This window comes from Rhamphochromis longiceps, linkage group LG2, assembly GCF_057381845.1.
Source record: "Rhamphochromis longiceps isolate RC_006_pf linkage group LG2, R_longiceps_female_GT1.1, whole genome shotgun sequence".
Taxonomy (NCBI): Eukaryota; Metazoa; Chordata; class Actinopteri; order Cichliformes; family Cichlidae; genus Rhamphochromis; species Rhamphochromis longiceps.
Genome location: NC_140558.1, coordinates 30,878,546 through 30,902,602, shown reverse-complemented (window position 1 = coordinate 30,902,602; position 24,057 = coordinate 30,878,546). Strand labels below are relative to the sequence as shown.

The window sequence follows — 24,057 nt, the reverse complement described above, 5'->3', positions numbered from 1 at the left end:
ATAGCAATTACATTTATATGGCTGTTAAATCTAAACACATAAATATACCGATCGTTGATAGAATTATTTGTTTTGTTCTAAGCGGTCACACTGATGGAGAAATGTGTGTCAAACTATTTTGCAAAGAAAAGTGTCTGGACTTCTTTAAGTTGCTTGAAGACGTTTCACCTCTCATCCGAGAAGCTTCTTCAGTTCTAAGGTCAAATGGTAGAGAGTCCCAGATATAAACCTAGTGGGAGTATCCCCCTTCAGAGGGACAAAGGGACCCCCTGATGATCCTCTAATCGCCTGAGCCAAGGTGTGAAACTGGGTGTGGGTCCCAATCAGCCAGAGTTTCGGGTGTGTTCATTGTGAAACCTGGCCCCACCTTATCATGCGAATTCCTGAGATCAGATGGCCCAGGATGTGAGTGGGCGTTAAGGCGTCTGGGAAGGGATCTCAAAACTGGATTGGTGTCGTAAACCCCCGCCTCTGTTCAAAGATGGTCGCTCACAGTGGACATAGATGGCTTCTTTCACTCCTCTTTCAAACCATCTGTCCTCTATGTCCAAAATGTGAACATTGGCATCCTCGAAAGAGTGTCCTTTGTCCTTAAGATGCAGATGGACTGCTGAGTCTTGTCCTGTGGAGGTGGCTCTTCTGTGTTGTGCCATGCGCTTGTGAAGTGGCTGTTTGGTCTCTCCAAGTCAGCAAAGTCAGCAAAGAGGCACAGAAAAGAAGACCAGACACCAGCGAGGGAGGATAAGAAGGACAGACGCAACAACATTGTCATCCCCTATGTAGCCGGTGTATCAGAGAAACTCAGGAGAGTTTTCTCCAAGCATGACATCCCGGTGCATTTCAGACCCAGCAACACGCTCAGACAAAAACTGGTTCACCCGAAAGACAAAACGCCAAAACACAAACTTAACAATGTGGTGTATGCTGTACAGTGCAGCGAGGAATGCTCAGACCTCTACATTGGAGAGACCAAACAGCCACTTCACAAGCGCATGGCACAACACAGAAGAGCCACCTCCACAGGACAAGACTCAGCAGTCCATCTGCATCTTAAGGATAAAGGACACTCTTTCGAGGATGCCAATGTTCACATTTTGGACAGAGAGGACAGATGGTTTGAAAGAGGAGTGAAAGAAGCCATCTATGTCCACTGTGAGCGACCATCTTTGAACAGAGGCGGGGGTTTACGACACCAACTCTCTGCCATCTATAATCCAGTTTTGAGATCCCTTCCCAGACGCCTTAACGCCCACTCACATCCTGGGCCATCTGATCTCAGGAATTCGCATGATAAGGTGGGGCCAGGTTTCACAATGAACACACCCGAAACTCTGGCTGATTGGGACCCACACCCAGTTTCACACCTTGGCTCAGGCGATTAGAGGATCATCAGGGGGTCCTTTTGTCCCTCTGTGGGGGGTCACTCCCACTAGGTTTATATCTGGGACTCTCCACCATTTGACCTTAGAACTGAAGAAGCTTCTTGGATGAGAGGTGAAACGTCTTCAAGCAACTTAAAGAAGTCCAGACGCTTTTCTTTGCAAGCTCCTTTGACTACGATGACCTGGATGACTGAGAACCTTCACAGACATATGTGTCAAACTATCTTTAATATTATTTAAGTGAACATGAGGCTGAAATAACTTTAAGATTTTAAAACAAAAATTCATCTAGTTTAAAGTGAGTAAAGCAACAGTAAACTCAAGGCACTTTACATTGTAAGATAAACACCCCACAATGATACAGAGAAGAACCCAACAATAAGTTGACCCTAATAAAAGCACTTGGTGATAGTGTGAATGAGAAACTCCCATTTAACAGGAAGAAACCTACGACAGAACCAGGCTCACAGGGGACAGCCATCTGCCGCGACCTGCTAGACTAAATTAGACTGAAACTAAGAGTTTGATGAGCCTCCTTTCTGAAACAACAATGACTTCACACACCAGTCAAGCCCGACATAAAAACACAGTTTTGTACTCACAATAAAACTGTTCACAGCAGATAAAGCGCATGACTACAGTCCCCTTTGTGTGAGGTTCTGATTTTCTCAAACGCTATTTACTTGGACGCTTAATGGACTGAGCCATTGTTAATTCCACCTGTGCAGACTTTCAATCAGTCAGAAAAAATATTACTACAGTACTGAAACTGGATTCAAAGTCACACAAAAATCTCACAAGGTTGCTTTTTTAACCAGCAAGAATCTGAATTAACATTTTTTTATTAATTTTTTTTTACATATCCTGCCACATATTGTGTGATGATATTCTCTCATAAAGGATTGGTCCAGGGTAGCCTAAAGTAAATAAGGTAGTAGACAAAATTAAGCAGTGAAGCCTTTGCTTGGCATTTAAAGTTTGACCATTGATTATCAAGACACTTTTGAACATTCCTAAGAAAAGAATTACTTCTGCGATCACTCTCACTGTCAAATTATTTTACTATTAATATCTGCTTATTCCTCTATGACAACACATCTTTGAAAATGAATATAGTGGAAAATTAATACCTTTTCCTGTTTGTATTTTTCTTCAGGTCAGCAGTTTTGTCAAACAGAAAGAAGGAACAACCAGTCATGTGCTAAGACCTCTGCCAACAGAACAAAAAGTTATTAGTTTTGATGACAGTGCAAAATTGTGCAATTTTGTTCCACATCCAGCTTGAGGATTAACAAACCATGTATTAGTCACAGACTACTCTGCAATACAATACAATCGATATCTTTTGACTATCTTCCACATGGAATGAGGAACATAGAAATAGCCATTTTCACAGCCTGGAAGCATAATTAAAAATTCAACATCCATTAAGTCTTATCTACTCCTTTTTACATACTACGTTTTGATGCTGTTTAGTTTACAATAAGGAGTGTGGATAAGAGTATCCATGACATCCATTTATAATAGCAATCCCTAAATGGATCCCAGTTGTTCTACTGTATGCTAACCTTATGGCACAGTAGTCAGCATGCCCAATGCTAACAATTAAGTTTTTTATTTTCCTCTTCAAAAACAGGATTTACTGGTCAGTGTTTTTCTGTCGCTGTTTGATTTGTGCTACATGTAGCTGCCGTTGGTTAGCAACATGGCTAATGCTAACAGCATACACACGATTAGCTTAGAGTGAGGATTATAGAACCGTTCATTTACAAAAAGCAAAAATACGCAATGAAAACACCTCACTACACATCAGGGTTGGGACCAGATCATATCAGTTGGACAGAGGGGCATTCGGTGAATAATTAAAATCATAAACACACATAGTACACACATAGAGAAATGTAGCCACAGTTAGAAATGCGCACAAATGTCTATCTTGGATTGCAGAGACAAACAGGAGACAGCAGAAACATTCTCACTGGATGTAGAAAGTGGATCAGTGAACTCACCATTGAGCAGTTTACCGTGAGCACCGCATTTCCATTTGTTTTGCATTTTTCCAGTAGGACCATGCTTTAAAACTAGCTGCACAAGCTGATGAATGACCTCATTTTAGCTTCAAAGACACATGAAGTACTTCCCACTAAAGCACTAAACTACAGTGAACCAAATAATTAAAGTAAGCTCACACTACATTACACTTTTTGGAGATATGGGTGTTTATGTTTTTCATTACAAAATTGTATAAATTAGTGTAACTTATAGTTCAAGTGTATAAGCAGAATTCAGCTGAGTGGGCATAATTACTATATTGAGTGGGCCTGAACCCCCAAAGCCCTAACACTAGTACACAGTTTGTAACAGAACTAAAAGTAATGATTCAGCAGAAAATGTTCCCCATCAGCGCTGCTGCACATGTTCAAGCTTGAGTTCACTTTATTTTATTTTCTGTTTAATCTCCAGTAACACAACATATTCTATGAATTAACATGTTTTTAGCAGCTGTCCTGTTTGGACTACAGCTTTTAATGTGCTAGGAAAAATCAGGACAAAACTTGGATTTAAACAATATATTAATACAAAGAAAATGATTTTTTTTTTAATCGCAGCTAACTTAAAGGGTTTGAGCACTCTGTGACACGGTTGACTGTCAAAATCTATAGGTGGATGAAAAATATTAAAAATTACAGTGTAGTGTCGGCAAAACAGCTCCTTAAACTACATTTGGTCAGCCAAGTTATTTCTCAGAGATGCTAATCTGAAAATGCTGCAAAATGTGCATCTCTTCTAAATAAAAAAACAAACAGCTGCAGCTTAATAAAGCTTCACCACATCTAACCCTACCTAACTCTACCTATCATACTCTACCTAATCAAAGCTTATATTAACCCTTACCAAATATATATCTAATCCAGCCAGGATAGCAAGCACAATGAAATGCAATCAATTTTTATACATATTTGATGCTTACTTTACTATTTCCAGGGCTGAATGTAAAAGAGTGATTTGATGATTAAGGGTGAGACAACCAACAGTTTAGAGTCATGGCTTTTAAAAGTATATTCAAGTATGGATGGCTGGTTTGCCGGGTAACATTCCCAGACCCTCAGGACCATGTAAGGCTGGAATGGCCTCAAATACCTGGCCTGGTTACACAATGCTCCGTGTTCTTGTATAAGATCACAAGACTTTCATGTTACAGCAGATGAAAACAGTGTGAGAGTAATGCAAATTTAAGGAGGTTGTGGTATGCTTTGAACTAGATTGGAGAATTTCTATTGACACTTAGGAATCAGAGAGACACTCTAGCATTGTCCTTTAATAGGCTTTCTTCAAGTGGTGCCTTTCTATTCTGGGGGAAGGCACCACCAATTGGTGGATGTGAAACCTGGATAAAAAGGAACATAATGAAAGAAAGAAAAATGGTGGAAACTTGCTGAAGAATAAGAAATGTTAAATCAAACCTAGGCTTTATTATAGATCTGACACAAAATTAATTACTCCTTATTTGTGCTTATTGCCCACCCCAATCATTCACTTTAAAGTTGCCTTAAAATGAAACAATCCCTGACCAGTATGAACAGGAAGAATGATTATGAGCAAACCTGCTTCAGTTTTCCTATTAGTACCAGGCTATTATTCTTTTTTTAGTATTTGCTTTGTGGTTGGGTTTAGTTTAAGGCAGAAATGAAGCAATAAAATGTACGACTGGAGAGACAAATAGGTCTACAAAATGTCTTAACATCTAAGCAATAACACTGTCATTGCCTCCCTCTATTTACTCAACCTGTATGTTCTATCAGTTGTGTGCATGTGCATAGGCACTGATCTCTTTTCCACGAGTTGGCATGGCCGAGGGAGAACTTCTAACCTCTAGTTATCAACAGCTTATCAACCCTTTATTCATTGTCAGATTGTTTTTCTCCTCCATGTGGTGGTACTGCTGACAGAGAGCATGGATAGCAGTAAAACTTTCTTGTTTACCAGTACATGCATGTTTGTTGTCTTCCTCCTTGCAGATACTGGAAGCCAAACTCTATGGAAATGTAGTAGAAATACTTGCTTGAGTCAATGTTTTGGAAATACTTTCATAAAGCTTATTCTTATTCTGTTTTTGCATATTACTGAACTCACTCACAGTTGTGTCCTGACTCCTGACATTGAGTTTCTTGGGTAAAACTGTAATGCAGTAACTCTGTCTAGGAGAGACACTCTAATAATAAAGTTAGTCTCTTCCATCATGGTCTAAAGGATTACTAAGTTTAGTCACATCAGAGTAGGCAATGTTGTTATATCTCACAAGGTTAAAGTTTTGTCATAATGTGAGATTGGCTGGATCCACAAAGCAGACTTCGTGAGTAAGTAGGGAAGGGACTGTGGTGGTGGAATGAGTATAGGAACACAGGAGGTTTACAAGGTGAGAGAGAGTGACACTGTGAATATTGCAGGTTCTAAACTGAAGCAGATCAAATCTAACTTGAGGCTGCGAAGTGGCAGAATATGGAGGAAGTACTAGATCAGCAGGTGGGTTTCCTTGGAGAGCAGGTGGAGAGCGGGCAGGCAGGTTGAGTCTGGGTCACAGACATCCAGAGGTCCAGGTAGCAGTGAGAAAGAGACGCAAAACAGCTTGAGTTGTTACCAGATTGCGGGAAAGTTGATTCTCAAGCCAGCATGCTCCAAATGGGGCTCTCAAATGAGCAGCTAAGAAGGGCAGAAGAATAAAAGGATGAGATCAAACAAGACTGATAGTGCCCTAGAGTCACCAGTTTAATGGGAACAGTCTGTTAGGGAACTATGGCCTGTCCTTCTTACACTTGAAGCCTGATGAATCAACTACCAACAGGTGAGGAGGTGTTGACCCACACCGCGAAAACATCTTAATCTGGTTTGGGAACAGCACCCTGCAGGGCAGACGAGCTCTACAGAGGGTTGTGCGATCAGCTGAGTGCACCATCCTCTCCGAGCTCCCTGACCTGCACTCAATCTACAGCAGGCGGTGCTGGACCAAGGCCAGGAAGATCGTGAAGGACCTCAGCCATCCCAACAACAGACTGTTCTCTCTGTTGAGGTCAGGAAAGTGATTCCGCTCCCTGAAGACCAACACAGAGAGACTGAGGAGGAGCTTCTTCCCGCAGGCGATACGGTCTCTCAATCACACCACCACACAGTACTGACCCACACATATAGTTCTTACACACACACTGGACATTCTGGACATTGTTTTCACTCATCACTTTAAGCATATTTGCACTGCACAAGACACTTACAATTGTGGATTGCACAACACTGGACATTATATTCTTCATTTCCAGTTAATACTTGTACAGCTGCTGTTATTGTGTATATATATATTTATATTTCTTCATACATTCTTATATATTTCTATACTGTGTATTGTGTATTTTGTTGTACAGTTATTTTATTTTCAACTTTAATTTATATATTTTATCTTATTCTTTCCCAGTTAAATTTACCCTTCTTTCTAATTTGTGTTGTACAGTTATTTCATTTTTAACTTTAATTTTTATATTTTATTTTATTCCTTCCTAGTTAAATTTACCCTTTTTAATTTTCATATTTATTTCCTATCTTATTCATAGCCTTTTCTTTTTTTTCTTCAGGTCACGAGCAGTTGTCTAAGCATTTCACTGCATATCGTACCGTGTATGACTGTGTATGTGACAAATAAAATTTGAATTTGATTTGAATTTGAAACTCCGCCTTAAGGTGGAAACCTGAGACAAAACTAGCATGACAACTCCATGTTGTAAAATTGAAAGAAAAAGAGAAACACAAACAAAACCTCAAGAAAAAAAGCCCTCAACAAAACTGCCCAGTTCTGCAGAATCAACAAGTTTGGCCAAGGTTAAGGGGCTCTCTACTTATTTTAAAAGCTGTGTCTAATATCCAGTGATGTTCCTTTATTAGACGTGCACTTTAAAATGTCAAAGTCAGGAGTCTGCTGTCTGATTTAGGTGAGGAGTTTTGAGTTGTTGGTAATGTAGTAAAGGGGGTTGCAAATGTTACTGCATGTTTGCATGCACCCCCCCCCCCCCCCCCCCCCCCCCCCCACACTTCCAAAAAAACCCTGTCAATAAAAATTCCCCCTGAGTAAATCCATGTGCCTTCTTCCTTGATTTGGTTAAACATAAGTTTTTTTTTTCCTGCCCTTAGGGAGGAAAATCGGAAACAAAACAAAAAAAAAAAACAGATGCACATCTGCTACGTTACAAATTGTTAATTATTTGCTTCATCTTGGAGTTGCACAGTGTATTTGTAGATCTACAGAAACTATGAAGATGCTAAGTTTTTTTTATTGGCAGTGAGTAGGATGGACAAGATTAAAAATGAGAAAGCGACGGCGGAGGTTGAGCAGTTTGTAGACAAAGTTAGAGAGGTAAAAATGAGATGGTTTGGACACATGCAGAGGAGGTATAATGGATATGGACCTGCAAGGCAGGAGGAAAAGAGAAAGACCACAGAGGAGCTTCATAGATGTAATACAGAAGGACGTGCAGAGGCGGTGGATAGTAGGGATGGGGTGCAGATGGTCTGCTGTGGTAAAATCTAAAAAGAGGAGATTTACTAATGTCAATTTCAGGCATGTTTTTAATATCATACAATAAAATGTACAACTCGCAAAAAAAGTTGAAAAAACCAAACACATCTATTTATATAGTTGCGTGTGGACTAATTATTACATTTTTACCCGTCTAAACTTCCGAGCTTTCTAGACTCTGCTCGCTCACGTGACTGTGTCAAGACCGGAAGACGTAATTACGGTGTCGACGTCAGCAAAAGCGTGCGCGCCACCTTCAGAGGAAGCTGCACGCGGGATGTGTGGGACATAATGGTGGATAGGTAGGGAACACACTTAAGCTCGCTAAGAGTAGCTCTTCAACTGTTGATCAATTCCCAGTTGTTGTCTTGGACTCTTCCATCGCTCTGACCCGACAACCGCTCGCTGCTGCAGCCCGCTTGGACTGGACGACGCCCTGGACCACAGAAAAATGCCGAATATCAAAATATTTAGCGGTAGCTCACACCCGGACCTGTCTCAGAAAATAGCGGACCGCCTCGGTCTCGAGCTGGGAAAGGTTGTAACAAAGAAATTTAGCAACCAGGAAACATGGTGAGTTGTTTTCTTTGTTTTGTAGCTACTTTAAAAAAGGCTTAGATTTTAGAGGTGTGTCTGGTAGGCAAATATCGTAGCCTAGCGACATGTATTAATGGGAAACGTGGTGTCACGGTGAAAGTGCCGCGCACTGTTGTCAGGAACTTGTAGTCCATGCGTTCCACAGAACTAATGCTAACCAGCTAATTCTCAGCACCAAAGCCGCCTCAAAATAGGTTTAAAGTGCCATCATGTACCGTCTAGAGACTGTCATTTCCGGACTGCATGCTTCTTTTTTTTACCCTCAGTTTAACGCTTGTGCAGATCAGATCACAAAGGCAAACACGAGCCACTGTTTACTCTCCCTCATCCATCTCCTACCTGCCATGATGTGTTAGCTCCTTATCCCTAATTGTTTATTTTTGTCACCTTCTCTCCTCTGGCAGCGTGGAGATAGGGGAGAGCGTGCGTGGGGAGGATGTCTACATCGTACAGAGTGGCTGTGGAGAGATCAATGACAATTTGATGGAGCTGCTGATCATGATAAACGCCTGCAAGATTGCCTCCGCCTCCAGGGTCACTGCTGTCATCCCCTGCTTTCCGTACGCCCGGCAGGACAAGAAGGACAAGGTGGGGGTGAGGGATATCTGTCTACTTACTTCTGTCATGCCATTTGCCATCCAGCACCATGACAAGAAGCCTGCAGCCATGCCCATCAGCCAACAGGGCATATTTGCTTTTCTTTGTTTTTGTTCCCTCCTTTGTATTGTTTGCTAAGTTAACTTGAATTGCACTTCCATACCTCCCCATGCAGCTGTTTGGATTTTTATTTATTCCCTTTTTGGCATTTTAATCATACAGCACAAATCAAATGTTTTTACATGTTAATCTACTAAATAAAAAATGTTAATATAATATTGCAATGTGAGTTTGCTTTGTAGCAGGGCCAAAGCCATCATTCTCAACTGTTTTGGCTATTCTAATGAATGCCTTTTGTAGCTAAATCAACCCATCTACCTCTTATATTGTCAGTACTAATGTATAGTGTCACTATGACAGGGTAACCTGCAGCATTTGTCTGCTATAATTTTACTGAACTGCTAAGCTCTCTTAAGTGTTATTTTTAGAACTGAGCACTGCTTGCCAGTTTACTTATTCCATGTGACTAACAAGAGCTATTTTCATTACAGAGCCGTGCCCCTATCTCTGCCAAGCTGGTGGCCAACATGTTGTCAGTATCAGGCGCTGACCATATAATCACAATGGACTTGCATGCTTCACAGATCCAGGTGAGCAACACAACAGTACATGCAAACAGACTTGTTTCTCATACACCGCCCTCCAATTGGTCAGCCCTGCAAAATCACCATTTTGGTTTGCATTTTAAACTCCCATGTGGCTGACATGTGAAAATTTGCATTGTGAATCTTGTTGTTTACTTGGATACTATAAAAGAAAATGAAAGCCCATATGTTTAACCAGTGTGTGTGTGTATATCTCTTATTTGCAGGGATTCTTTGATATACCCGTTGATAACTTGTATGCAGAGCCAGCTGTTCTGAAATGGATTAAAGAGAACATCCCAGAGTGGAAAAACTGCATCATTGTCTCACCTGATGCAGGAGGAGCCAAGAGGTATGCTCCCACAGGAGTTCTACCTTTAACCATAGCTTAACCTTTCCATATCTTCTCTAGAGTTTAATTTAGATTAACATTCTGTTGGCTTTACCTATCTCAACAGGAGTTTAATTTGATATGTAAAAGTAGTTTAAACACAGAGCTTTAACTGGTGCAATGCTTGCTTTTTCTTTTGCAGGGTCACATCAATAGCAGACAGGTTGAACGTGGACTTTGCTCTTATTCACAAGGAAAGGAAAAAGGCGAACGAGGTGGACCGCATGGTTCTCGTCGGAGACGTGACCGATCGGGTCGCCATTCTTGTGGATGATATGGCCGACACATGTGGCACAGTCTGCCATGCTGCTGACAAGTAAAGCACTTTCTTAATCTTTTAAATCAAGTAAATTTTGAGCTTTGCTCCAGTGCAAGACGCAGAGCTATTTGGGCTACTATGGAAACTAAGTGATCATTACTGAATCCCATTTAGACATGTGTTTTGCAGACTGTGTCCAGTGATATGGAGGCTCGTAATGCATCTTGCTCTTTCTCTCTTTTAGACTCATTTCTGCTGGAGCAACTAAGGTGTATGCCATCTTAACTCATGGCATCTTTTCTGGCCCAGCGATCTCCCGCATCAACAATGCTTGTTTTGAAGCTGTGGTTGTCACCAATACGATCCCTCAAGAGGAGAAGATGAAGCATTGTTCCAAAATACAGGTCAGGAAATTGAAAACCGTTTCCAGAACAGAAATTGACATAAGAGCTGAAAAACGTCAGGTTGCTGTGTGCATTTTTGGAAAGCTGGTGTTTGAAGCTGCACAGTGTCTTACAGTTTGTGTGACATCTTGTTCTTTCTTGCCTTCAGGTTATTGACATCTCCATGATCCTTGCTGAGGCCATTCGCAGAACTCACAACGGCGAGTCCGTGTCGTACCTGTTTAGCCACGTTCCCTTGTAACAAAAGCTGTCTACCATCAACCTTGTGCTGTTAACACCAAATAAGAGAAGAGGGATTTTCCCCAACACAAACACAACCATTAACAAAGATGTTCAGCTAATTGTTTGGAGGGAAAAGAAATGTCATGTCTGTTACTAACGCTGGCCCCACCTCACTTTAAGTCCTTTCCCTTTCAACGGTGTACCATCACACCTCGGGCGCCAAAGCAATCACAAGCTACTAATTCAGGCTGGCATATTTATTTTATATGGATAAATGGTGTTTTATCCACTGTGAACTTTGTTCTTCATTCATAACTTTTCGATCCAGAGTTTCTCCTGACCATCTCACCTCTGCAGGAGTAATTTCAGTCTGTTGTCAAAGAGCTAATATGAATAACCCTGGACGGCTCCAGTGGTCAGGAGAAGCTTCTGCTATATGAAGCTGTTACAGTGCTTTTTGTTACATTGAATGAGAGTAGTTCTTTTTTGTTCCTTGTTTTATCCACTGCTGTTTAAAAGATTATAATTACTGAAGTGAATGTGTTTTGAGAGAGTTTACAGTGCCACTGAAGCTCCACTCAACCAAGTGTGCCTCAACAGTCTGAAATGAAAATATTTTTCTTGCTTTATTTTATTTCCCTCCCTCCCATGTTTCTGTTTGGATTCCCATTGGACAAAGCACTTCGGTTTGTCTTAGCAGGCTGAAAACAATAATTTTGGATATTTCTTTCGGCTCTTGAGGTGCCCTCATTGAGTGGGGTTTGCCCAGTGTCCTCGAGGGTCTGTGAGGAGCCTTCCATAGTTGGGTTGTTTGGTTTTTAGCTTGGGGTCTCTGCAGGCTGGAGCTTCCTTCAGAAATGTTCACCTGCCTTTTATTTCTTTGTCTGGAGGAAGGAGTTGTCAGTTATGTGCATAATCCAAATCTTTGTGTTTTTATTTTTTTCAGTAGACTGAATGTGCCAGTTATTTGATGAATGCATTCTTAATACAATTAAATATGCATCAGATCTTAAACATGGCTCTTCTATGTCTTTTTTCTGCTTAGACACATGAAAGTTGAACCTAGTTGAGGTTGTCCGCAGTCATCTTAGACCACATAAAAGTATATAGTCCATTTGAGTTACATTCTCAGTACTAGGAAAAAATGTCTTTTATTAAAATGCTGTTTAGATGGAGCTCTCAAAAACCAGGAGTGAAGGCTGCTTGAAATTTCACCTACAAATTAACCCAAGCTGCTACATGGGATCAATGAGATGTCACAGAAGGTTGTACTAGACAGTTGGCGGATTAAACACTGTAATGTGCAATCCCACGGTAAGACATTCACAAATCACTCCACAAGCTCAACTAAAAAAAGTTCAGCACCGCAGTGCATGTGTGTGTGGGGGGGGGGGGCTGAAAGGGATATATATTTGTTATTCTGGAAAGTAAAAATCACAACCTGTTCATTAAAATGTGTTCAGCATTTACACATTGATTATTCATCTGATCAATCATGACACGTACTGTTCTCCCCTATATAAGCCATCGATGTAGGGTAAAAGTATCAGTATTGGTATGTTGTAAATGCCAATACTGATCCTGCATTTACTTGGTATCAGATCAAAACCAAAATCTGCAGTATGGCATAGCACTAATGCACAATACTTTAATTAGACTGGATGTAGCTTATAGCTAATTTCCACAATGTCCTTTTCCCTGTAACCTGGCTTATTTTATTCTTTTTAGTAACCAAGGATACTTTGTATTATTTTATATTACTCCTGCATTTTACCGTAATATTTTGTGATGCCATTTTTTAATGTAATCCAAATATAGAGGGCTGTCTGTTTGTTTGCCCACCAGATATTCTTGCAATCTGTAGAGTCTGCTGATAAATTTATATTTTGAAAGGGAAGATGAGGTTCTTTATACATCCGTTATCAGTTATTGGATTAGTAACTTAAATATTTTCTTAAAATTGCTAAAATATTTTAGCTTGGCATTGATAAAACTCCGTGGAACATGAGCCTGCCGGAAACAATTTCTTCATGGGACGCACCCTTCTCCCGAAGCTCGGTGTGGGGGGGAAAGGCGGTCTTGACTGACAGATGATACAACCAATCCATTGTGTCGTGACGTAGCTCGTCTTGTCCAATGATTATTCTAAAGGGGGCGGGGTCAGTCACAGACACCAGCAGATCAACGCTCAGTGCGCCTTGCTCTCTAATCCCATTGCAGACCCAGGTTAGGGGAGAAACAAGTAATGGAAATGGTTCAAAGGAAAATAGAGGAAGATGGTGACATTCACTGCAGAGGTAATAAATGCAAAATCAGATGTGAAGTCCAAGATGGAGAGGATTCAGATTATTGTTAAGGCAGCATGCCATAGTTTAGATAAGAAGAATATCAGGTGAGTGGATGTAAGGGGGGACTAAGTAGTCACGGAAGTCAAGAGGGATAATGTGGTGGTTAATTTTTTATAACCACATTAATCCTAAAGTGGAATACAAGGAGTCTTTTGTCAAATGGTCAAGATTTTTAAAAAGTTTATATACAATCATACAGAAAAATCTGACATTTGTATTCAGGAAACATGGTTGAAGCCTTTTTGGGGTTTTTAGAGTGTATGGGTATATTGCGGTTAGATATGATATGAAAGAAGATGAATTAAAGATATTTCATTTTTTGTTTAATGCTGGACTCATCAAGAGGATCTAAGGATATAGAAGTGATGTGGGAGTAAAACCCAGAAGATGGCAGTAGTGCAACATCGTTGGATGCAGGCTGCCTTTAAAAATGGAAGAAGAAGAAGAAGAAGGAATTCTATTGTGGACCACTTATCGGAGGAGCATCTGTGGTAACTACGGGCACAAGCAGAAATACCCTCTCCTCATGCAGCACTGGAAAATACAATAACGACACACCTATTCTGCCTCCATATTCCTACAATGATCTGTGGAAAATAACGAATTGTTTTTCTGGTGGAGACAGCTGACAGAGTAAGTAAATGATTATGATCACACACTGTAAATTGAGTTTTTTTAACCTAAGTGTTGTAAATGGCTTTTTTCATTCATTTTTCTCTTATAACTGACTGTGCATGCCTGACTGGATCTGCTTAATTTCTCTAAGGAGAATAATGGCCGGCGGTTCTGAGAGTAAACAAGAAGAAGAGGCACTTGGCAACCTAATTGTTCATTTCCAGAGCTACTTGCATGGAGGAACCTCCAGCTTGTTGTCCACCCTTCCCACCCTTATCGTCTTTCCTGTCTATAAGACTGTTTTTCGTCAACAAATCCACAACACCTCAGTTCACAAGGCAGTGGCACAGCTCTATAGAGAGGGCCCTGTGAAGCTCTATAGGGGTGTGGCTCCACCGTTAGTGATGAGGACGCTGAACGGCACACTGCTCTTTGGCCTCCAGGATACCCTCCTCCGACAGCTCCCTCTGTCATCCCAGAATGTCATCTCTGCCAAGGCCCTTCCTGCTCTGGCAGGGTTTGGGGCAGGTGTTGTAGAAGCCGTGGTTTTTACGCCCTTTGAGCGTGTTCAGAATGTGCTGCAGAACAGCCAGAATGACAGTCGTCTACCCTCGTTCAAGAGCGTCCTTCTAAGGCTAAAGGCAGAGGGGATTGTTTTGGGCTACTACAGAGCCTTCCTGCCCATTGCAGCCCGCAACGCCTTCGGCAGCTCCCTCTACTTTGGACTGAAGGGGCCTGTGTGTGTTGCTGTGGCGGAGCAGGGGGTCTCACCAATGGCCTCCTCTTTCATCTCAGGAACAGTGATATCAGTGGCAGTCAGCTTGACTCTGTATCCACTCTCTGTGCTTGTGGCAAACATGCAGTCACAAGTAGGTGGGGACGTTAAAGGGGTCATAGCATGCTGGGCTCTGCTCTGGAAATCTCGTAATAGGAGTTTGGCGTTACTGTATCGAGGAGGTTCCATGGTTATCCTGAGGTCGTGCATCACTTGGGGACTCACCACTGCCATTTATGACAGGCAGGAGAAACGATCAGGCTGAAGATACGTGCTCCAGACATTTTTATCCACAAAAGTGTATTCAATTTTGATATTGTTCACAGGAGACATTTTGACTTATAACTGCAAGAAAAAAAACGTATTGATAAGCCTTTATAGTGTGGGAGTGAACTACCACAAGCAATTCCGGTACTCTGAAACCATAACTTTAACAATTATTCAATATATTACTTCCACCTGCGCTTCTCTGATGTTTACTGCAGTGAGTGAAGAAAATGCAGTCATACTAACAAGCTAATTTTCTGTGTCAAAATGTGCTATCAAGCTGACAGCACCACTGCTAAGACTTCTGGTCTCAGAGATGGGTTTGAATAGTTCTCCTTTGATGAAGTTGTCAGTCACATATGCTTTGAATTTTTATTGTTTTGTAAGGAAAGAAATTTTGCTTAGGACTCAAAAAACAAGAATTGCTGTAAGCCAGCCAGGCTTAAAGAACGGATGCCATAATATAGTCAGAAACACAGATTAGTTTTCTACTACCTGAGAATTAGGATTATTGTGCACTGCTGGTAATGTCATCACACAGCCACAATGTAGTTCTGCAGGGGCAGTCCAAGATTTTTTGGGGCCTAAAGCAGAATTTGATTTGGGGCCCATCAACCACCCACTTTAGCGCAGCCACAATTATCCATGAATTGTCCATGTTCGATCATTTGTCATGTCATACATGATCATGCCTTTCTAGTGTAGTGGAAAGAAATAAACCAAGTTAACTTTTGTAAATTCAAAACATCTGACTGTTCATACTGTTTTTAAAATGTGCAGAATGGCAGAAAAGTATATTAATTCATAAACATACCTTTATCCCAATGCTTCCCCCTCATTTTTTTTCTTTTTAGCAAAATAAGTCTTTTTTTTTTTTTACATATTTGCTGCGGTCTACTTTAAAACACTTATAGTGGGCATGAACGTGGCCGCAGCTATGACAGTGAAAGTGATCAAACCAGTAGCATTAACCTGTCATTTTATTAAAATATGTATCAAAAATATTTAGCTTTCTCTTTCATGAATACAACTTATATATCACAAAAATTTAACATTTATTAACCTGCATTGTGTGACATTTCAAATGCTCTCGGGGGCCCCCTGCTGGTGAGGGAGCCCACAACCAGCTGCTTAGTCTGCTTATAGCTGACACATTGACTTATGCTTGTCCTACCTCTTTCTATGCTTCTATGAGGTCATTTACAACAAGCGAGTTGTTAATATCAGCCAGGTACAGCTTGACCACGCACACCCATTGACGAGAGTGCAAACTGCAAGTCGTAAGGTACTATTATTATGTGTTATGAAACAGGTTTTCTGTGCACAGAGGGAGTTATGTTGTAGTTCAGTGTAAAACACTGGCACTATACTGAATTATATTCAGTCTTACACTTTTTAATGTAATCTGTTATTTCCTCAGGACTGTCAGTCTTTCTGTAGCCAATGATTGAAGGTAATAATCATTGTTGTTTTACTTTTTAAAAAGTTAATTTGAATGTCTTTTGTTTGTGTGAAATGTCATTTTTATTCTGGGCATTTTATGTGCTAAAGAGGACAACCTACTGTGACCCATTAACTCACCTGTTGTTTTATTATTATTATTTTTAAATGATCCTTTTATACTGATCCTTAGCATAAGACCCCATAAATCTATGTGCCGTTTACATCTGTGGATTGCCGTCTTTTTGCAAGATAAACAATTTCCTTCTGAAAAAAAAAACCCAAGGTATTAAGCCATGTATGGTCTCAATATATATGGTGACCATGAATCATCATATACATATTATGAATTAAAGACTGTAAGAAAATAAAGCTAAGTTTCGGTCACTACTGCACTGTTTCCTGACAGCAAGAAGGTTTTGGGGCAGGGCTAAGTGGGGCCTTCCTTTGAGGAATTTTCCTGCTCTTGCTTGTGGAAATGTCCAAACACATCCCGACTGGATGAATCAGGAAAATAATTCTTTGCTGCCTCTTGTTTAGCTAGGTTCCCCACACACACACACCCCAAGAGCATGCGGCTGCTTCACCTGAAGGTATATAATTTGCTTACAGCGTATAACAGTAAAAGAACATGTATTTGACTGTCAAAACAGCATATTTTCCCCTATTTACTGCCAAACAAAATAACAGTTACTGGAAAGTATCGGTGTTTTCCCACCAAGTGCATTAACAAATTACAGTCATTAGACTTTAACTGGTTTCTTTCCCTTTCTTGTTATGATTATTTTTAAGTTGGCTTGTCATAACCCTGTAGCCCACTAGATGGTACTGTGCTAAAAGAGAAAAACGTGAAATCCATCACATCACCTACAATAGGTGTCCGTTTTTCCAAACGTGCGGATACGTGAAGGAATTCATCATGCGATTGCAACACTGCATAGGAAGAACTTTGACCCAACATATCATTTTTAAGGAGGTTTGAGAGGGCGGTGAGACATCAAGAGTGTCCAATTAAAATTCGCCTTCTGAGTTTTGAAAGCCAATGAGAGCCAGAGGACCGGTGTCCATGTTGGCGTGCACAAGGGCGTGTTGTCTCTATTTAAACCGTTGGTTTTGCACGGATTACACACACACACAGTTACCTGTTAAAGATTGTCTTGCAACGCGGTCCTACACCAGGTAAAACTCTTTAAATTGTTTTGTTTTTCCAGCTGTCTTAGCCTGCTGATAAATTATTTTTTTCTTAATTTCTAAGAAAAAAATGCGAACGAATTGTTTATTTTAAGTGATTATTTATGTGCTGTGTATTAAAATATGAAATACGTTATGCAACGTTTTGGTATGTATCTCTTTTAGTACACTCACTGGTGTGTTAGTCACTTCAGTTATGGCGCAGGGTGTGTACAGATGCCTGACAGTGCCTCATTTCTCTGCCCGCAGATTAGGGCTGTCTATAAGTCTTTATCAGGCTACCTAAGGTTAATTTTCCTAGACAGCCTGGTCTTTAAGGAGTATTTTCCCTAGGGTGGTGTTAAAAATAAAAATGCACCCATTATTCTGTGCGGTCTATTGCTGTGGACAGCAAAGAAGACAGACGCTCCCCTAATGGGATAGGTCACTGAATTTCCTAATACTGCAGTATTTATGCCCTGACTTCAGTCCTCCTGGAAATATTAAATTCCTATAAAACTTGTTCCAATGCACATGCGCTTCTAATCTTATTTGCTTAGTTGGCACAGGTGTAAAATTCTCCGTATCTCTTTAATAACTGTACATAAATGCAAATCAGTGCACAGACGCACCATTTTTCTCTGTTAACAAGAGCCATTTGTGGATTTGAATGCCACCCAGTTAAACACTACATCACGTTAGTTCACCGTGGTGAGATAGAGGTACAGATACTTGTTGTTTCAGGTGACTGCATGGTTCACAACCTTTTTTTTTTTTTTTCTCTCACGTCAGGTGGAACTTGGTTTGTGTACATGTATGGGCATGCACTGCAGAGAAGATCTTAGCATGTCAGTGAGATCTTGAAAGCACACACATTCTTCTCTTAAATCTCCCCTTTTCTGTTTTATAGAACTCCTCCAAAATGAGCGACAGCAACCCAGTCAACCAGGAAGTGGAGCAGTTCAACAAGCAAAAGCTAAAGAAGACTAACACGCAAGAAAAGAACCACCTTCCAACAAAGGAGGGTAGGTCTTTAAGACAAAAGAAGTGTGCTCCAAACAAGCCTCTCATTTACTTCTTTCACCTTTCCCCTTTACTCTGGCTCACTGGTTGGCTCAACTCCTCCCTGCCTTTTTTTTTTCTTTTTTAAATAAAGGTAACTGCAAATATTGCAAAACAAGGACCACACCCAACTACCTGAGACCTTGTACTTAGCACCAACCTGTAAGGAAGAAACGCACGCATATTCCCACTCTTGAAACTCTAACCTGCCATCTACCACTAAGAGTGGAAGAATACAAATTTTAGAGCAAATAAACAGAAACCCCAATCATAAACTGCACAATGGTTTTTTTTTTTTTTTTTTTTTTTTTTTTAAAAGCAGTGTTCATCTCTGGCGTGACATGCAGCAGCAGAAAGAGGAGAATGAAAGTGTGTCAAAATGCCCATCCTTCCCCTCTGAGGCTGTGAAGCTCCCTGCTGTCTAACTCAATCTTTCTTAATCTGAACACAGCTGTGGCTACTATAAGAGAGAAGAGGCTCAGAAGCAGGTGGCACTGTCAGTGCATGCTGTCCTCTTTATGAGTTCTAAAGCCTTTTTTAGATATGTGATATGCGGTGCTGCCATCCAGACAGCAACGTTTCTCATTGCTTCATTAGGACAAAAATTGGACTTTAGGCACAGACGATCATCTTCATCCAGAGAAGTGGTTTGCACTTCTGGCTGTAAAGTAGAGCTACAAGGCCCCATTTTTAGCTCTGTCTGTGGCTCAGAGGTATGTGAGCACTCGTGTCATAATGTTGTGCTCATTTATCTGTTAATGTGACGCGATGCATTCACAGTTGAAAGTGGAAAATGTGGAAGTGATATGAAAATGTTATTCATTCATTTCTGTCACGCCTATTGCGACAAAAAGAAAGTGGCTATGAAGATAATCTATTCAGATACCACGCCATCTATAGAAATGAGTGGATGACTCAAAGGGTGTTAACTGGACAGCAGCAGGATAACTGCCGTAATGCAGTACAGACAGAATGTCTCTTTGTGCATGAAGAATTGCAGTGAATTGACTAGTAAACAAACATTCCTTGAGTTGGGTTAATATACTCAGTGGGAGCTTCACTAGCCCTCTGTGCTTAATACAGCAAGTGGGTTATGGTTGGTAATATTTAAAATTTTTGTTTTTTCTTCCTCACAGAAATTGAAGCGGAGAAGAAAGCCATGCAGCAAGGAAACTGAAGAGAGTCATGAGTCTCCTTCAATCGACCCCCCGCTACCTGCTCGTCTTCCATGCCCACCTCTGCCTCAGTTTTCTGTGCCACGCTGTCTTTGCTTTGAAATGGTGTTTGGGTTGACGCTATGGGAAAGATCTCTGTGACTAAATTAAGGCAATGGATGCATTTTATTGTTTTGCAATGCAGTGTAGAAAAGGGTTGAACAGGGCATGATAAACATTATACAGGGTGTAGACTTGAGCAAAAAAGGGAGGGGGGGGGGGGGAATCATAATTTCAACATTGGAAATTCATCAATCATGTTATATTACTATACCATATGTATGCCTGTAAATGGTGCCATTCAGGATGTTTTATGAAAAAGGACATAAAGGATGATATTGTTTTTAATAAAAAAATGTTCAAAAACTTTGAGTTACTTTGTTAAAAATGAAACCAATGAAACTTATTTGAGCAACTTGGCATCTTCATTTAAAAAAAACTTTATAGACTGATTTTCACATTCACCAGTTAAAGTATTTGAGGAAAGCAAATGCATATGATGGGCTCGTTTAAATAAAAACTTTGGAAAGAAACTGGAATTTAAAAGCATCAGAGAAAAGATACAAACAAGCATGAAGCATTAGTTGAAAATTAAAAATTTATAATGCATAAAAGCAAACCTACATATCATTTAAATGGCTGTGTAAACAGATATCGACACCTGATGCTTAAAAGCTCACTCGGACACGAGTGCTCAGTTATTATCTACTCTTTCCTTTCTCGTCAGCACTTACAGTTACACGCAATGTTGCTGTTAATTTTTCAATATGCAATAAAGCCTGAGGTTCATTTTAGGATTTTTTTTTTTTTTTTTCAGCATGCATAATAAAGAAAATGAGGGTTTAAGGCAGTGAAAGACACAGATAAATTTCACTGCCAATACTGGTACCAAAATATTCTTGGACAACCTCTTGCTATTGGAGTGACTAGGACTAAGAAAATTAATTATTAACATTCATATTAAGCTTTCATATTCTTTGGGGTTGCAAACATTTCATTCCAGATACCTCATCTAGATATACAACAGGTTTAAGCCTGCAGAAAAAACGGGAGTGAACGAGCTGTAGGCGTGGGCACACTGCAGATTGCCAACAAGGATTTTTAGTTGACTTTAGAGTTTAGTTTACTTTCGATACTGGAATTTAGCATACATGTGCAGGGCATCATTTACACTGTCTCTATGCATGTAAAGTCAAGATACTAAAATTAGATTATTTGCATTCTGCCTTTAAAATGTTTTGGAAAGCACAAATTTATCTCGCAGCTCATCGACTGGGCATGTTTTCCATCAGGCTCCTGTGTGTGTGGATTGCTTAAGATAGTGCAGTCTGTGTTTTTCCGCAGCAAGCCTGCTGGGACATGTTCATATAGTGGTGCACAAATGCTTGAGAGCAAAGACACACTTTACACTGTCTAACTTTGTTCAAAATGCTTTTACCATACTTGTTAAAGGTCGTGCAGATTTACATGTTCCATTGTGTTGTAATGAAACCTGTTCAATATCATGAATAATAAATTAGGCTTCTTTTGAGAGGGATGATGGTATGCACGTTTTCTCTTTCCGAGATCTGTCAGGATCTGTCTTTGATAAGAAACTTAGGACTACAACAAAACAGTCTAGAACATGTGCAGAATTATCATAGGACTTGTATAAGCAGATAAGGAAAAGTCAGTCTAAGATATATAAATGTAAAAAGTTCTCATCGGCAGATGAGATCCAGAACACAGGATTTCTGATATCTTTTAAAAGACATTTGATCATTCTGGTGCTATAAGAGTGTACTTTTTAACAGCTAAAAAGGCTCATACCAAAATCTGAATCTTTATGGTCCAAATATGTGCACACATACAAGAAATTGACCTCTGATTTTTCATTGCCCTGAATTTAACAGACTTCTATGTGTAATAGTGACGAAATGGCTCTTAGAGCCGGATCTTTGACGTGAACGACGCGAGACGTGGGGTTTTTTTTTCCTTCTCTCACCCTCTCTCTCTCTCGCACTTTTTTTCCGGGGGGAGGGGCGGTAGTTACACTCGCAGTAGCACAGGAACAGAGCAGGAGGGAAAGACAGAGAAAGAGAGCCAGGGACAACAACGTCACATTAGAAAGGTATAGTAAGCATCCACAACTATTTTCAGTTGCAGATGATAAAGGATTCAGAAGGTTTATTCATGCAGGCCTATATGACAGAGAATGTGCATCTTCTTTTTGTTTTCATTTTTTAATTTATATTTAATTGTGTTGTGGTTTGCAGTGTTTTGTGTTGTTTCATTTTAAATTTGTTTAAAAGGAAAAAGCTGAAAATTTAAATAGTTAAAAGTTGAACTGTGACTAGTTGGTTTTTGTATTATATGATTTATTTATTACATTTTATGTGGAGTGAATAAATAAAAGTATATTTACGGTGGCCCCTACAGACAAAGCAGCACGTAAAAACTCCAAAACACATAAAAACTCCAAAACACGTACAAAAGACAACAGAAGTGCTCCAAAATGCTGGGCGCAGTGTTGAGCTTTTGTTACCTGGTGGCTACACAAGCCAGCAAGTACCAACGACCGGATTTGGTGTGTGGTAATAACAGGTAAATGAACTTTTTTTTAAAAATTATTTGAATATATATGAGTGCTTGTGTATAAATACACAAACAATACACATATGCTTTCAATTGTTTAATTTAAGTGATCTAGGTAGCTCTGTTTTGGAAGTTAAGTTAACGCTAGAAATGTGTTTTGGAGTTTGTAAGTGTTTTGTCTCTAGAATAGAATAGAATAGAATAGAATAGAATAGAATAGAATAGAATGCCTTTATTGTCACTATACAGTTGTACAATGAGATACAGAGCATCTCCTACTCAGTGTAAACATGCTGGGGTGGGGGGGTGGGGGGTAAAGTTCTGCAGCGCTATGTACATATGGACAGTATTAACATAGGGAAAAACATATATATATAAAATGTACAATATACAAGTCGTAAGTAATATGTAATAAATAGTGTTATGTATATACAGTTGAGTTGTTGCACATAGAATTGGTATTGCACAGTGGTGGTCCATAGAGGAAGTGGGAAGTGGGAAGTGGGGGGCTGTGTTATCTGTGCATGTGTGAGTTCAGGGTGGTTATCGCTTTGGGGAAGAAACTGTTTTTGAGTCTGTGGGTTTTTGTGTTGATGCACCTGTAGCGCTTCCCTGAGGGAAGCAGGCTGAACATGTTGAAGCCAGGGTGGGAGCTGTCCTTGATAATGTTTGCTGCTCTGGTGAGGCAGCGGGAGGAATAGATGTCCATCGGGGAGGGGAGAGGGCAGCCGATGATCTTCTGTGCTGTCTTGATCACACTCTGAAGCCTCACTCTATCCGCCTTGGTGCAGCTGCCGTACCATACCGTGATGCAGTAGGTTAGCAGGCTCTCAATGGACGAGCGGTAGAAGGTCAGCAGCAAGTTGGAGTTCAGCTTGTACTTCCTGAGGACTCTCAGGAAGTGCAGCCGCTGTTGGGCCCTTGATGACCGCTGAGATGTTGTCTGTCCAGGAGATGTCAGCAGAGATGAGGACACCAAGGAACCGGAAAGTGTGGACCCTCTCCACACACTCCCCGTTGATGTAGAGGGGGGCCAAATCGGTGCTGTGTCTCCTGAAGTCAACAATGAGCTCTTTGGTTTTCTTAGTGTTCAGTGCCAGGTTGTTTTCTGAACACCATGCTGCCAGCTTCAGGACTTCCTCTCTGTACTCTGCCTCGTCTCCCTTCGAGATGAGTCCGACTACCGTGGTGTCATCAGCAAACTTGATGATGAGAGTGTTGTTGTGGGTCGAACTGCAGTCGTGGGTGTAGAGAGAATACAAGAGGGGGCTCAGCACACAGCCCTGTGGGGAGCCGGTGCTCAGTGTGCGAGTGGAGGAGAGATGAGGGCAGAGTCTTACAGTCTGGGGCCGGTTTGTGAGGAAATCCTTTATCCAGGCACATGTGAGAGGAGGGAGGCCAAGAGCGACCAGTTTGGTGATGAGGATGTCCGGGATGATTGTATTAAAGGCTGAGCTGTAGTCCACAAAGAGCATTCGGACGTAGCTTTGCCACTGCTCTAGGTGACTCAGCACAGCGTGAAGGGCTGTGGCGATGG

The 24,057-nt window shown here is 40.6% G+C and overlaps 3 protein-coding genes across 4 annotated transcripts; all 3 read left to right on the top strand.

Moving 5' to 3' along the window:
• Positions 1-8,182: 8,182 nt before the first annotated feature.
• On the top strand, positions 8,183-12,069 carry prps1b (phosphoribosyl pyrophosphate synthetase 1B). 2 transcript variants are annotated; one of them, XM_085422695.1, is made up of 7 exons: positions 8,183-8,514; positions 8,943-9,132; positions 9,687-9,785; positions 10,007-10,131; positions 10,313-10,486; positions 10,674-10,833; positions 10,982-12,069. In XM_085422695.1, the coding sequence occupies exons 1-7, from the start codon at positions 8,393-8,395 to the stop codon at positions 11,072-11,074; spliced, it is 963 nt and encodes a 320-aa protein (XP_085278821.1). In that variant the 5' UTR covers positions 8,183-8,392; the 3' UTR covers positions 11,075-12,069. The 2 variants fall into 2 exon arrangements, with proteins under 2 accessions (XP_085278821.1, XP_085278829.1); XM_085422703.1 differs by having other exon boundaries at positions 8,185-8,514; positions 8,943-9,126.
• A 1,703-nt stretch (positions 12,070-13,772) lies between these two features.
• On the top strand, positions 13,773-16,872 carry LOC146677467 (solute carrier family 25 member 53-like). Its single transcript, XM_085422668.1, has 2 exons — positions 13,773-14,036; positions 14,170-16,872. Exon 2 carries the CDS (start codon positions 14,177-14,179, stop codon positions 15,056-15,058), a length of 882 nt encoding a protein of 293 aa, XP_085278794.1. The 5' UTR covers positions 13,773-14,036; positions 14,170-14,176; the 3' UTR covers positions 15,059-16,872.
• Positions 16,873-17,512: 640 nt separating this feature from the next.
• tmsb1 (thymosin beta 1) lies at positions 17,513-20,312 on the top strand. Its single transcript, XM_085422681.1, has 3 exons — positions 17,513-17,679; positions 18,581-18,695; positions 19,869-20,312. The coding sequence occupies exons 2-3, from the start codon at positions 18,593-18,595 to the stop codon at positions 19,907-19,909; spliced, it is 144 nt and encodes a 47-aa protein (XP_085278807.1). The 5' UTR covers positions 17,513-17,679; positions 18,581-18,592; the 3' UTR covers positions 19,910-20,312.
• Positions 20,313-24,057: the final 3,745 nt, after the last annotated feature.

Bases quoted from the DNA above. Each gene is read 5' to 3' on its own strand.
- prps1b (XM_085422695.1), top strand. From the start codon at position 8,393: ATGCCGAATATCAAAATATTTAGCGGTAGCTCACACCCGGACCTGTCT. The intron at 9,133-9,686 runs GTGAGGGATATC...TTTTCATTACAG, and splicing joins ACAAGAAGGACAAGGTGGGG to AGCCGTGCCCCTATCTCTGC. The intron at 10,834-10,981 runs GTCAGGAAATTG...TCTTGCCTTCAG, and splicing joins AGCATTGTTCCAAAATACAG to GTTATTGACATCTCCATGAT.
- LOC146677467 (XM_085422668.1), top strand. From the start codon at position 14,177: ATGGCCGGCGGTTCTGAGAGTAAACAAGAAGAAGAGGCACTTGGCAAC.
- tmsb1 (XM_085422681.1), top strand. From the start codon at position 18,593: ATGAGCGACAGCAACCCAGTCAACCAGGAAGTGGAGCAGTTCAACAAG. The intron at 18,696-19,868 runs GTAGGTCTTTAA...TCTTCCTCACAG, and splicing joins CCACCTTCCAACAAAGGAGG to AAATTGAAGCGGAGAAGAAA.